General features: G+C 46.6%; 1 protein-coding gene across 2 annotated transcripts in view; it reads left to right on the top strand.

The window, feature by feature from the left end:
* ESYT2 (extended synaptotagmin 2) overlaps positions 1-14,730 on the top strand; it is a 77,982-nt gene that overhangs the window by 40,315 nt on the left and 22,937 nt on the right. For both annotated transcript variants that reach the window (XM_065939633.1, XM_065939634.1), the window contains exons 6-9: positions 152-241; positions 7,898-7,953; positions 11,897-12,017; positions 13,949-14,125. In XM_065939633.1, coding sequence (XP_065795705.1) covers positions 152-241; positions 7,898-7,953; positions 11,897-12,017; positions 13,949-14,125 — 444 coding nt within the window. The remainder of the gene's footprint in view (positions 1-151; positions 242-7,897; positions 7,954-11,896; positions 12,018-13,948; positions 14,126-14,730) is intronic.

The raw sequence follows: 14,730 nt of genomic DNA, 5'->3' as shown, positions 1-14,730 counted from the left end.
TTCATTAACTCAGAATTTCTTTGAAGTTAAAGAGAGAAGCCTGAAGTCATATGCTCAGGAATCACTGTCAGGATCTTGCATCCTCCTTTTGAGTCAGTAAGAGCCTGTGAAATTATTTCCATTAATGTTTTGTTTTCCCATTTGAATTTAGATTCATGGTACAATGCGGGTGATCCTGGAACCATTGATTGGAGATATGCCCCTAGTAGGAGCTTTGTCTATCTTCTTCCTTAGGAAGCCAGTAAGTCAAGGTTTATTTCATTCTCTTCTTCCCATTCACTGACAAGAGTGCGTACATACCAAAGAACAGAGTGAAGAAAAAGAGCTTATCTCACTTTACTCCCTTTGAGGCATGAATCCTGTATGTTTTCATCTCTTATGCTTTAACATCTCTTGATAGACCACTTTTTCCTCATTATAAAACTAATATGTTTGGGAATTTCCTGGTGGTCCAGTGGTTAAGACTCAATACTTCCACTGCAGGGGATGAGGGTTTTATACCTGTTCAGAGAGCTAGATCCTGCATGCCACACAGTCAAAAAATAAAAATAGTGTTATAATATTAATTTCCAAATGAGATTTTAGTACTCAGGAAAGCAGGATGTGGCTGTGAGAGGTTGAGAATCACTGGTACCTTTATATGGTGAATTACAACCCCTAAGCACACTCTTCAGAGAAAAGGGACTTTTTCGGTCACTTTCATCTGGAACATATGAGAGCACAGTTTCCTGCCATCTGCCAAGTCCTTCCCCACCCCAGTGAAAAACAAAGATTTTGGGATTTTGACTGGATGATTTAGATACATGGAAATCTTGAGAATGTGAAACTTTTGTACGCTGTTTTGCTTGTTGGTTTGTTTAGATTAGTTTTGATAATGTGCCACTTGCTTTAAAAAAACAAAACTGCAAGTTTCTGAAGTGCTGCCCTCGTGGAGCACACGGAGGCAGGACGGATGTACTGTCCCATTTCAGGTTCAGTGATGGACGCAGGCCTCCCAGCCTCACTGCCCACTCTCGGTTCCTCCTGTTCTCTGGACTGTGTTCTGGACTGGTCTCCACAGGGGTTGGTCCCAGGACTCCCACAACCAAGGAACAGATGCTCAGGTTCCTTAGTAAATGGTGCAGTGTTTGCTCATAACCTCTGCACAGCCTCTAGCATCCTTTAAATCATCTCCACATCAGTAGTAACACCTAATACAGTGTAACTTCTGTGTAAATAGTTGCAATGTAAATGATATATAAATGGTTGCCTTAGTGCAGCAGATTCAAGTTTTGCTTTTTGGAACTTTCTGGAATATTTTTTCTTTCTGAATACTTTTGATCCATGATTGGTTAAATCTGAGGAGACAGAGCTGGAACCCTTGGACACTGAGGCCCAACTGTTTTTGATTTCTGTAAGCCTCAGTTTCCCCATCAGTAACATGTAGAGTATGGTAATACCTCCCTTAAAAGATTAGATGTGACAACTAAATGTCAGTGGATAAAAACACTCAGTATATTACCTGGCATACAGAAGTCTTCAAGTGTTTAAGAAATCAAATACTTTCCTACATGTAGGTTTAGCATTCTGATGGGGTCCTGACAGCAGAGCTCAAGGTTTGGTAAGTTTGGATGAGGTTCTGGGAAGAGCCAGGGAGACCCACTCTCTGCCGTTGGACATGTCCCAGAGATTGGCGGCCGCCCACTCGTGCTGACTTGGTATTGTTGGCATTGCCTCTGGGGTGTACTCTTGAGGGTGTTTCAGAATCCTTAGGTCACATTTAGGTTCGTCTCAGGAGCGTGGATTAGACTAGACTGAATCAGGAGGCCTTTTCTAGAACTTCTCCAGGAGGTGGTCTGGGCTCACTCTGCATGTGTTTATCCAAGGGATCCTCCCCAGTAGCAAAGCACATGTCTTCTGAGTCTGTGATCCACAGACTGTTTCTTCATCTATAAAATGGAATTAATATCTTCCTTTAAGAGTGATTGTGAAAAGAAATCGAATCCATCTAGCTAGGGCTCCAGCAGTTGAGGTTGTTATTGTTCAGTTGCTCAGTCGGGTCCGGCTCTTTGTGACCCCATGGACTGCAGCACGCCAGGCCTCCCTGTCCATCACCAACTCCCAGAGCTTGCTCAAACTCATGGCCATCGAGCCAGTGATGCCCTCCAACCGTCTCATCCTCTGTCGTCCCCTTCTCCTCCTGCCCTCAATCTTTCCCAGCATCAGGGTCTTTTCAAATGAGTCAGCTCTTCGCATCAGGGGCTAGAGTATTGGAGCTTCAACTTCAGCATCAGTCCTTGCAATGAATATTCAGGACTAATTTCCTTTAGGATGGACTGGTTGGATCTCCCTGCAATCCAAGGGACTCTTAAGAGTCTTCTCCAACACCACAGTTCAAAAACTTCGGTGCTCTGCCTTCTTTATGGTCCAACTCACATCAATACATGACCATTGGAAAAACCATAGTTTTGACTAGATGGACCTTTGTCAGCAAAGTGATGTCGCTGCTTTTTAGTACGCTGTCTACATTTGTCATAGCTTTTCTTCCAAGGAGCAAGCAGTTGAGGTACATTAAGCAAAGAAGGAGGAGGAAGGGGGGACTTTAAAAACAGAGTGAGCATGTCCTGCTGTCTCGTGGAACCCATGCCGGGGCTGCATCCAAGGACCAGAAACAGGATGACTGTGGCACGTGACCACTGTGGCTGCTGTCCTCTCTCGGGCCTGTTCTGCCTCCTTCATTCTCTCTCCCCGAGACCGTGACCTCTGGTCCTTCAGGCCACAGGCCGGAGTCCCAGCTGCCATGGCCCCGAGGAGGAGCGAGCCTCCCCCTCTCCCTTTGTCCTGGCCTGCCCCCTTCTAGCTGCGTCAGGCACAGGTCCTTGGCCCTGAGACCAGGAGTGGGGAGGACACAGCGTTTGAAGGAAGGTCCCGTGGGCTGATCCTGCCACCCTCTGCGAGAGGCAGCAGCAAGGTGATGAGGCAGAAACTGGCAGGCAGGTCCTCGGAGCCTGTTGCAGTGAGGAGGGCCCAGAATGGGGCCCCTGGGGAGTTTGGGGGTATTCATCCTGCCAGATGTTCTGTGAGTTTCTTGGAGGGGGGTTGGTATCCTGCATTATTTTGGAGCTACTTCCGCACCACCAGGGTGCCCTGGAAGGGTCTGACGTGCTCTCGGCGCCCTGCACCTGTGTGGTGCAGAGGGAGTTCTGTCCTGGCCGCTGCTGCGGGGGCTGCCTTTCCTGTCCTTTTCTGTCTCCGGCTCTCACAGGTCTTGCTCTGGCTCTCCTGCCCAGGGTGGCCCTTGTCCCCTCAGCTGTCTGTGCATTCAGGAGTGACACTCTTCCCAGTGTGCTTCATCCCAAGTGGAAGCTGGAAGTCTCAGGGCTCTTAAAGCATAAGAAAAACATTCGTGACCTTTATCACCAGCCCAGATCAGCAAATTCAAAAGCTCTGGGGAAGGGCGGAGCCACCAGTCTGTCTGTAACAAACTTCCTGTGTAGGAGGCTGGCATGCAGTCAGCGCTGAAATGAGCAGTGTCTATGGGTTCGGATTCTGCTGGACCCACAGGCCCTCAGAGGGCGCTCAGGGGAGGCCCGACTGAGGCTGCCCTGCTCCTGTACCTGCTCAGGCTGCTGGGTCTCCAGGTGCAGGGGGGTCTCCCTCCGAGCCCCGTCCCGCCCCTCTCCCTCACTTCTACTCCTCAGCCCAAAAGGAGATCCATCCAGACTGGGGGCTGATGCGGAGGGCACTAATTTTCGTTGCTTTCCTCAATCTGCCCCTACGGCCAGCTGGACTTTTCTCTCTCACATACCTGGATACCTGTTCACTCACACACTCTCAGTCTCATCCTCAAGCACAGAGTCACTCACACTCCTCTCCCGCCACAGCCCTCCAGCTTGGCTCTCATGTCCTCTGGCCTCCCTTGTGCTCAGGGACAGGCCAGCTCCCCCTTCAGGGCCTTGAACAAGCGTGCCTGAAGCCTTCCTTCTTGCATTCATATCTCTTCAAACTCATCTGAGTCTGTCCTTCTGTGAATTCTGTCCCCGTCCCCCTAGTATTATTCTGTTTCTGTGAACTTGGGTAGCATTCAGGTACCTCACATCATTTTGACAAGTGTCCTGCGAGTAGGTGCTCTGTTACTCCCGAGTTTACAATCTAGTTTTAGTCCCTAAAGGTGATTACCCTTTGGGAGGACCATTGAGAGTTTTTTTTGACCTTCTGATTCAGCAAGATGCGCCACGTTCATGTTAACAGTTTTTGCCCCAGACCCAAAATCAGCCGTTTCTTCAAAGTCTCCTGTTCCCTTTAGTGGAAGAAGCATCTAGAGATCACAGTCGTGGTCTAGGGCGTCCATGGGGCTTCCCTCTTAGCTCAGTCAGTAAAGAATCTGCTTGCAAGACAGGACACCTGGGTTTGATTCCTGGGTTGGGAAGATCCCCTGGAGGAGGGCATGGCTACCCACTCCAGTATTCTTGCCTGGAGAATGCCAAGGACAGAGGAGACTGGCGGGCTACAGCCTGTGGTGTTGCAAGAGTCGGGCATGACTGAGCAACTAAACCACCAGCGAGTCCGATGGAGGTTAGTTTCTCAGGACTTTATTAAAGTTGTTGCTTTTGAGTTTGGGTTTGTCCAAAGGAATCTTGACCTTTCAGTTCATACTTAAAACTACTCACTCCCGAGCTCTGTCACTCCAGTGTATGTAAGTAATAGAGGTCATACACTTTCACTTAACATCTTCTACAGTATGAAGCACAAGTAATTGCAGTATGTGCAGTATCCATCTTGACATGAGAAGCAGTGTTTTAATCAGTACTTTTTACCTGTCCACATCTGTTTAATGGAATCTCAGCCAACTTTATAGAAATTATTCTAAGATAAACACCCACTAGAAAAATGAGCAAAAAAATACAAAAGTCAACAAAATGGATGGAACATGTCCCACTAATATCAGGAAAAAAGTGAAAGTGAAAGTCGCTCAGTCATGTCCAACTCTTTGCGACCCCATGGACTGTCCAGTCCAGGGAATGCTGCAGGCCAGAATACTGGCATGGGTAGCCATTCCCTTCTTCAAAATCAGGAAAATGTTGTTTGAAATAGTGATAGAATAACCATTCTTTAACTGCCAAATAGACTGATTTTTAACATCTGTGTTTGGTGTGGCTGTAAAGAAAGTACATTTTATACAATTTTGATGGAACTGTAAATTGGTACAATATTAGAGCAATTAGGTAGTGACGTGACTTAGCAACTGAACAACAAGGTAGTGTATATCAGCATAAAGAAGTGAACATATATTTTTGACAAGAGCTTCCCCTTTTTGAATGCTAGTCTCTGTAAGAACGTGTGTAAAAAGATATTCACTGAATCATTTTGTTGTTGTTGTTCTTCAGTTGCTGTCATGTCTGACTCTGCAATCCTATGAACTGCAGCACAGCAGGCTTCCCTGTCCCTCACTATCTCCCTGAGCTGGCTCAAACTCATGTCCATTGAGTTGATGATGCCATCCAACATTTCATCCTCTGTCACCCCCTTCTCCTCCTGCCCTCTCAAACTTTTCCAGCATCAGGGTCTTTTTCAGTGAATCAGCTCTTCACATCACGTGGCCGAAATATCGGAGCTTCAGCTTCAGCATCAGTCCTTCCAATGAATATTGAGAGTTGATTTCCTTTAGGATGGACTGGTTGGATCTCCTTGCAGTCCAAGGGACTCTCAAGAGTCTTCTCCAACACCATAGTTCAAAAGCATCAATTCTTTGATCCTCAGCCTGCTTTATGGTCCAACTCTCACATCCATACATGACTACTGAAAAAACCATAGCTTTGCATATACAGACCTTTGTTGGCAAAGTGATATCTCTGCTTTTTAATATGTTGTCTAGGTTTGTCATAGCTATTCTTCCAAGGAGCAAGTGTCTTTTAATTTCATGGCTGTAGTCACCGTCCGCATTGATTTTGGAACCCAAGAAAATGAAATCTGACACTGTTTCCACTTTTTCCCCATCTATTTGCCATGAAGTATGGGACCAGATGCCATGATCTTAGTTTTCTGAATGTTGAGTTTTAAGTCAGCTTTTTCAGTCTCCTCTTTCACCTTCATCAAGAGGCTCTTTAGTCCCCCTTCACATTCTGCCATTAAGGTGGTGTCATCTGCATATCTGAGATTGTTGATATTTCTCCTTGCAGTCTTGATTCCAGCTTGTGATTCATCCAGCCTGGCATTTCCCATGATGTACTCTGCGTATAAGTTAAATAAGCAGGGTGACAATATACAGCTTTGACGTACTCTTATACAGGTTTCTCATGAAACAGGTGAGGTGGTCTGGTATTCCCATCTCTTTAAGAATATTCCACAGTTTGTTGTTATCCACACAGCCAAAGGCTTTAGTATACTCAATGAAGCAGAAGTAAATGTTTTTTTAGAATTCCTTTGCTTTTTCTATGATCCAGCATATGTTGGTGATTTGATCTCTGGTTCCTCTTCCTTTTCTAAATCCAGCTTGTACATCTGGAAGTTCTCGGTTCATGTACTGCTGAAGCCTAGCTTGAAGGATTTTGTACATAATCATGCTAGTGTGAGAAATGAATGCAATTGTACAGTAATTTGAACATTCTTTGGCATTGCCTTTCTTTGGGATTGAAGTGAAAACTGACCTTTTCGAGTCCTGTGGCCACTGCTGAGTTTTCCAAATTTGCTGGTATAATGAATGCAGCATTTTAACAGCATCATCTTTTAGGATTTGAAATAGCTCAGCTGGAATTCCATCACCTCCACTAGCTTTTTTCATAGTAGTGCTTCCTAAGGCCCACTCAGGATGTCTGGCTCTAGGTGAGTGATCACACCATCGTGGTTTTCCGAGCCATTAAGAGCTTTTTGGTATAGTTCTCCTGTGTATTCTTGCCACCTCTTCTTAATCTCTTCTGCTTCTGTTAGATCCTTGCCATTTTTGTCCTTTATTGTGCCCATCTTTGCCCTTTATTGTGCCCATCTTTGCATAAAATGTTCCCTTGGTATCCCCAGTTTTATAGAGATCTCTAGCCTTTTCCATTCTATTGTTTTCCTCTATTTCTTTGCATTGATCACTAAGAAGGCTTTCTTATCTCTCCTAGCTGTTCTCTGGAGCTATGCATTCAGTTGGGTATATCTTTCCCTTTCTCCTTTGCCTTTTGCTTCTCTTCTTTTCTCAGCTATTTGTAAGGTCTGCTCAGACAACCACTTTGCCTTCTTGCCTTTCTTTTTCTTGGGGGTGGTTTTGGTTATAACTTCCTGTACAGTGTCATGAACCTCCGTCTATAGTTCTTCAGGCACTCTCTCTACTAGGTCTAGTCCCTTGAATCTATTTGTCACTTCCACTGTATAATCATAAAGGATTTGATTTAGGTCATACCTGAATGGCCTAGTGGTTTTCCCTACTTTCTTCAGTTTGAGCCTGAATTTTGCAGTAAGGAGCTCATGATCTGAGCGACAGTTAGCTACCAGTCTTGTTTTTGCTGACTGTTTAGAACTGCTCCATCTTTGGCTGCAAAGAATATAATCAATCTGATTTTGGTATTGACTATCTGGTTAGGTAGATGTGTAGAGTCATATCTTGTGTTGCTGGAAGAGGATGTATGCTATGACTATTACTTACAATAAAAGAGAAATTGCAAATATTCTAAGTGCTCATCAATAGGATGGTGGGTATATAAATAATTATGATTTTACTGGAGGAAATTATGACATCAAAAAACATAAGAACAGGCAAGGTATTGGTACCAATAAGGGACAACAGCTTTGATATTTTATACAGTGAAAATCAAGGTATAGGACAGCATTATGTACTGAGTAACCCATTTCATTTATAAAGAAACAGACTTGTATAATTTAATAATGATAATTAGAAGTAGTTTGCATACTTACTGTCTTTGCCCTTTTTTAAAAACAGCTTTTAGAAATTAACTGGACAGGACTGACTAATCTTCTCGACATTCCTGGATTGAAGTAAGTACTCTGTTGTGCCCTGTGGCTAGCTAGCTGATAGCATGTGTGTCGGCAGCGTCATGGGACAGCCCAGCGGCTGAGTGCCGTCTCCCAGCCAGCGTCCGTGCCTTCCGGGCAGCGCACTCGGGCTCCAGCTCCAGCCCGAGCTGCGTCTCAGGCTCTGGGCTGCAGCTGTCAGGACCAGATGGAGCTGTTTCATTTGTCAGGAGGCGTCTTTCCAGTTTTGGTGTTTTAATATCCCAGAAAAATAAAGAAAACTTTAAAAAGTTTTCAAACTGATATGTTTCAAGACAAGCCCTTTCTGGCTGCGTTCAAGCTGCGCTGCGCTGCCCCTTCCTGCCTTCCCTGCCTTGACGCAGTCCCCCTGGGGGGGGGAGTCAGCCCGGGCCTGCGGCTGCGGGGCTGCGGGTGCCACTGGGAGTCTTCGCCGTTCCGTGTGCTCCAGTGTCTGAACCCTGAGGACTCCTTCCAGATGAGCTGTGGAGCCTTTGGCGCACGTCCCTCCTGTGAGGGCGGTAAGGCTTCCTAGTCAGGCTGCAGGTCGTCTGTCCTCCAAGACGGAAGGCGACAGCGGCAGACCGTGACTCACCACCGAGCAGGAAAGCTGCTTCTCCTGGTCTCCCCACTGCACTTGAAGGTCAGAGTGCCTTAAGTGTTGGTGACAGTTACATGTGTTCCTCGTGCATACTTCGTTAATCTGCGGGGTTCTTTTCCCTAAGATAGCTTAGAAAATTGAGTTATGAAAGCCTTGGTTCAGTCTGCCTTTTTTTTTTTCTATTCCTTTGTATTTATTATGTCCTTGAAGTGGCCATTAGAAAGAATTTTATTTTGTTTCATTATCAGGAAAAAATGAAGATTTTAATAAGCTGAGGCATAGTTGTAATAATAAGTCTCTTCTAGGCACTGTGGTTTATTGGATATAGAAAAGTACCATTACCTTTAAAAGATTCTTTGAAAGGACAGCTTTAAAAGAATTTGTGTAAAAGGCTTGGTTAGTATTCTTGCTTTCAAGAACAAACCCAGCTCACTTGGTCTTCATTAAGCAAGTAAAGTTTATAAGAGACAGTCCATTCATCCAACAAGCGGGTGGGGAGCGCCTGCTCTGGGTGCTGGGTGTGGCCTGCAGCCCTGTCAGGCGGCGAGACGGGACCAGGTGCTGATGTCCAAAGGACGGCTCCTGACCCGGCTTTGCTGTGTGTGGCTTTGTTGTCAGGCAGGCTCTTGCCGTGAAGCAGCAGCTTCTAGCTTCTATTCTGCATGCACGCTTAGCAACCTCAGTAGAAGATTCCAGCAAATGTCCCTCTAGTTCCAGCAAAAGTTCCAGAGTTGACCTCTGTTTGTCCACCTTTCCTTGTACAAATTCTTCTGGTTCTGATCAGGTCTGGGTCTCGTGCCCACCCTGAGAGGAGGCAGAGAATTGCTTGAAAAAGTTGCAGTGAAGGACAGGAAGTCCCCCAAAGGAGGGACTCCAGGAGTTGGAGGAAAGGGTGCTGGTCAGTGGCGAAAGCAGCAAGTCCCTGCTGTCCTTCAGTGCAGAACAGAATGTGCGTTCTGCTTCCCTCCCCTCAACACCGTGACCCGTGCTTGTCAGGCATCTGCTCTGCAGGTAGCGCTGTGGCAGAGAGCCGGTGGGCGGCTGCTGCCTGTGAGCCCGCAGCTCTGGAGTCGTCCCAAACCACTGGGAAGGGAGAAGCGCACGAACACAAGGACACACAGATGCACACATGCAGATACAGCTTCGTTTCATTTTGTGGTTTTATATGAAGACAGACCCTGTGTGGTATACCTTCTAGCTATTGTTTTATACATAGATTTTTATACACATATAAAACATAGTCACATATAGGTATATATAGGATTGCATATATTGTTAAGAATATATATGCATATATATTAGAAATGCAGGTGGAAATAAACACCATGCAAAAATGAGGCCATGGTATAAAAGAAATATAGTAAAATAATCCTTTAAAATTATATATATTTATATATGACATATAACTTATATATAATTATGTAAATTTCATGTGATAAAATATATGCCTGTGTACTTAACATAAAACTTGGGCCACTGTTTTGTGAAGATTTTATCAAGTAACAGCTGTGGCAGACCTTATCTTGTAAAAGTAAATATTTAATAACTTTGAACCTAGCATAATGAAATCTTGCCCCAAGCTTTACTAAATGAACATCTGCCTGCTCCCTGCATTGACTGCGGACCAGAAGCCAAGGTGTGAGAAGGTAGCAGGACGCCTGAGCCATTCCACCTTACCTCGTGTGTTCACACTCCCTGCCACTGTTCAGTGATGAGCCCTAACCCAAGTGTGAGGGGTGAAGACTGTAGGTGATGCGCAGGGCTTGGTCAGGAAGACCGGGAGGGCGGAAGGCATGAGGAAGCTGTGCTGTGTGCTGAGCCCTGCCGCAGTCAGGACGGGGGGGAGCAGCAGCTCGGGGATGTGCAGCCCCGCTCGGGAGCCGTCGGTGGAGGTGCCAGCTGGGCCTTCTACTGGCGGCACAGGCATCAGCGGGAGGTGAGGTGCCGCCCACCACCAGGGTGGCTAACAGGTTCCTGAAGCACTTACGTCAGCAGTGAGGGGCCTTCTGTCTCAGGAGTTTTTTCGATATAAACAAAACTCATGCTTCTGCAGGGAGATTGCCTGAAGCAAGGGTGTGCTGGGTGCTAAAGCTTTGAGGGGCCACTTTGTCATCAGCTTGGTGAGCACCGATCCAGTGTCTGCCAGCTTACATCCTCCGAGTCCCTCTGGAGTGTAGACACTGGTTAACTGGCCTCTTCAGAAGAGCAGAGCTATCTGGGGAATGTGGTTCCCATGTTGAACTGAGAGGGCTGGCGCTGAGCCTCCACATCTTGGTTGGCATTTGGACCCCAGCCTGCAGTGAGGCTCAGTCATCTCTCAGGGTGTAGTAGGACTGTCCCTGTGTCCCAGGGGATGTTCCGGCTGTGGTTCGTTTACGTCTGTCATGTGCGTAATGCTGACATCTAAAACGTACTGGCAGGAAGTAAGGTTCTTCTAGGACTCTGCAGTTCTGGCTAAAGGTGCTCGTGCATAGCCATGCAGCTCAGGTTCTGTGCCCTCAGAAGTGGGGTTGCAGAGACTCTTGACTCCATTTACACATATTTACAAAGAACAGTCAAAAAGTATATTGAAAGTACTTTAATCACCAGCCCAGGTTGGATGCCTGAGACAAGTGCTCAGGGCTGGTGCACTGGGAAGACCCAGAGGGATCGGGTGGAGAGGGAGGTGGGAGGGGGGATCGGGATGGGGAACACATGTAAATCCATGGCTGATTCATGTCAATGTTTGGCGAAAACCACTACAATATTGTAAAGCAATTAGCCTCCAACTAATAAAAATAAAGGGAAAAAAAAAAAGAAAAGTACATTAGTTTCTTTAGCCCCCACAACTTTATTCCTGCTACTGAATTCTCTGTGCAGTGGCATATACTATTTCAAATTGATTACAGTATTCAGTACCTAATAAAGTGTAAAGAAGAATGAACTGTAAATTCTTTTACTTCATTGGGAGCTCTGCATATATAATAAGAAAGATGAATTTAATGTAATAAATGTGAAATAAGTAAATGCTTTTTTTCATATTCTCTGCACTTTTATGTGTATTTGAAATATTTTTTGTTAAAATAAGAAATTAATTAAATGTATATTCAGTGTTAAGTCAATGATAAAGTTATGTGGAAATGTATGAGGGTGATTTAGGACGTTGAGAAATGTAGCCAGAATATTACCTTGTGTTCTCAGAATAAATCCCACATAATTGTCACCATAGCAGCATAAATACTGTGTTAGGGGAACTAGCTCTGACCTGTTGGTAGGATATTGTATCGTGTTTGTGCCAAGTTCACTGTTCAGGTGGTAACTAACATGAAGTGTCTAATCATTGTTTTTTTTTAACCTCCCACCTAACAGTGGTTTATCAGATACTATCATTTTGGATATAATATCAAACTATCTGGTGCTTCCCAATCGAATCACAGTCCCTCTTGTCAGCGAAGTTCAAATAGCTCAGCTGCGGTTTCCTGTACCAAAGGTAAGCATGTGTTCATCAACACTTAAAACAGACTGAAGTAACTTTTCACGCACCTGGGTGCTGTGACTTCCTGTATTTCTCCTAACAACGACCTTGCCATGTGCATCGTGATGCTGTAAAAGTGGTCTGTCCTGCCTGTCCTTAGGAGGTTGGGTAAGGGCCATCTGGCCTAAAGCTTTCAGAGACTTAGGGCAGTTCTTACACCTCAGAGGTACTCACAGGGATTTAATTCTGCAGATGTCACTGCAAGTTGTAAAGGACAGTGGTGACAACTTGTTCACTGCCTCAGAAAGCATTTTCTGCTTGTGTATACGATGTACATTTTAGCCTGAGCAGACACCTTGTGCCAGGTTCCCATCAGGTGTGAGGAGCGGTCGTCTGTGGAGTCCTCCAGGGGCGGACGCGGCAGGCGCACCGTGGGTGTTAAGCACCCCCAGACGGAGTGAGCGGGCAGGGCTGGGCTGAGTCAAGGTCTGGGGGTTGGCGGCAGCTTCACTCTGGCAGCGCATTCCTCAGTGTCTTCATCTGTAGGTTGGGTTGGCGCCTCACACACAGAGGTGGCCACACATCTTGGAGGCACCTTCATCTGAGTAAACTAAACAGCTTCAGCCCGAGACCACAAGAGCCTGCCAGCCACGGGTGTGGAATCCCGTCCCAGGCCCAGAGCACGTTCTCGGAGGGCAACTCCTACTGGTTTGCGTCCCGCCTGTGTGGTCTTACCGACCGTGGGCTCCAGAGGTGGAGTGGGCAGCCTGTCACGTGGTGTCTGGTCTCAGTTGAGAGTTTGTTTCATGAAGTAGAAGTAGCCAGCCTTTCCCCCTGCCTGTCACCCTTCTAGGAAGCTCGATCTGGTAAGAGTGCGCAGACCAGCAAGCATTCATGGGCAGTCCTACTGTTGTCAAGGTAACAGCAGCCCCGTCCTCACCTCCCAGTTAGTCATATTGCCGGCATTCAGCAGGTGTGATGGGACACAGCTGAGGTGGGGATGTCTTTCTTCCTTCACTTAGCATCCTCAGCTCCGGGAACACGGGCTGCCTTTGCACATAGGAGTCCTTGTGCTCCTGGGCCCTGGGCTCTGTTCTCTGAGCACTGGGAACCGTCTGAGCCTGCCCGGGTCCACCCTCCATGCTGCTCAAATATGTGGCCACAGTGTCTAAGCATTAAATCTGTGAAAACGTAAACGGGAGGTTGGTTATGTGTTTTTTGTTTTTTGTTTGGTAACAATTTTCAAAAGTATATTTATCTGTAAAAGTATGTCTTCCTATGCTAATTGGTTGAGGAACAGTACCTGGTAACTTTTTATAAAGTGTTTATGGTATAGAATGCTGCCTTCTCAAAAGGTAACCTTACCACTTGTGTTTACCTTGAAAGAAATATGGATGGATATTTTTTATCAATTAAGTAACATTTTAGGGAAAGAGAACTATGTTGTCTGTAAGTGTATGTATCTCAGAGTTTCAGTCTCCTATCCATAAAATAGGTTTATTGACAGTATTTCATAGGATTTTTCTAAAAATGCAGCGCAGTCCCTGGTGCGTGTGAAGGACTCAGGAAGAGTCTCCTGCATCCCAGGGTGCTGGTTTCCAGTGTAGGTACTGCCCTGGTCCTACCAGGACTCAGCGCTGTTCTGGCCACGAGGCCCTGTGTTGTCTGCCTGCCTGCCTCCTGCCCCCCTCTGCCCTGCCCAAGCCGGGGCCCTGGGGCACAGAGTGGCTCTGGGACCCCTCCCTCCCAGGAGGGTCAGCAGCTCACGCCAGCTCCTCCGTCTCTGGCCTCTGGTCAGACCCTTGGGGCCCGTGGTGTTGCCCCTGAGGCACTCGTGTTTACCTTCTTTGCTTAGGGGAGCGGATCTGTCTTGTCCCCAAGCCAGCCTCTGCTCCAGGTCTGCGGGTGAACCGGTGAATAGTCTGCTCTGTCGTCCTTCTTTCTAGGGTGTCCTGAGAATACACTTTATTGAAGCTCAGGATCTTCAGGGAAAAGACACTTACCTTAAGGGACTTGTCAAGGGGAAGTCAGACCCCTACGGAGTGATTCGAGTTGGCAACCAGATCTTCCAAAGCAAGGTCATCAAGGAGAACCTCAGTCCGAAGTGGAACGAGGTGTATGAGGTGAGGGGGGTGGGTGTGGTGCATATTTCCCCAGGCTCTGCTCCTGCCCCCACCCTGTGGCAAGTGCTTAGTTCAGTGCAAAGCTCTTCGCTTTGATTTTCCGTCTTTAAAAATACTTCACCTTGTATCCGTTCCTCACACACAATTTTAAACCTTAATCACTTTAAGCTATCTCAGTAAATAAGCGGCCACTAACACACAAACATACTCCACGATGAGGTTAGTTGTATACTGTATTTTAGTTTTCATTTAGTGCATCTGGACACTTCTTCATGTCCCAAGCACAGCCACTCAGGCGAGACGACGCCCTCATGTCTACACGAGGGACCTGGCCTTTGGGCTCAGCACTGTAATCAGTGCCTTTTGAGTATAGTGGGGCCACATTTAGTGAACTTGGCCAAGGTGCCCCCAGAGAATGCCCCTCAGAGTGAACGAGTGCATCACAGGGCATGCGGCTTGGAAAGAACTGGAAGAGGGTACGGCCTTTACCCCACCAGCTTCTGGTCCTCCCTGCCCTGTCTGTTGCCGGATCCCAACTTCTGAATGGTGGTGAGGGGCCAGCCCTGACCGGGGCTACTGCAGGAGTGGAGAGATGTCCACGCCGG

The sequence above is a fragment of the Muntiacus reevesi genome, chromosome 6, assembly GCF_963930625.1.
Source record: "Muntiacus reevesi chromosome 6, mMunRee1.1, whole genome shotgun sequence".
Taxonomy (NCBI): Eukaryota; Metazoa; Chordata; class Mammalia; order Artiodactyla; family Cervidae; genus Muntiacus; species Muntiacus reevesi.
The sequence above is the reverse complement of the archived record's forward strand: the minus strand, read 5'-3'. Positions and strand labels throughout refer to the sequence as shown.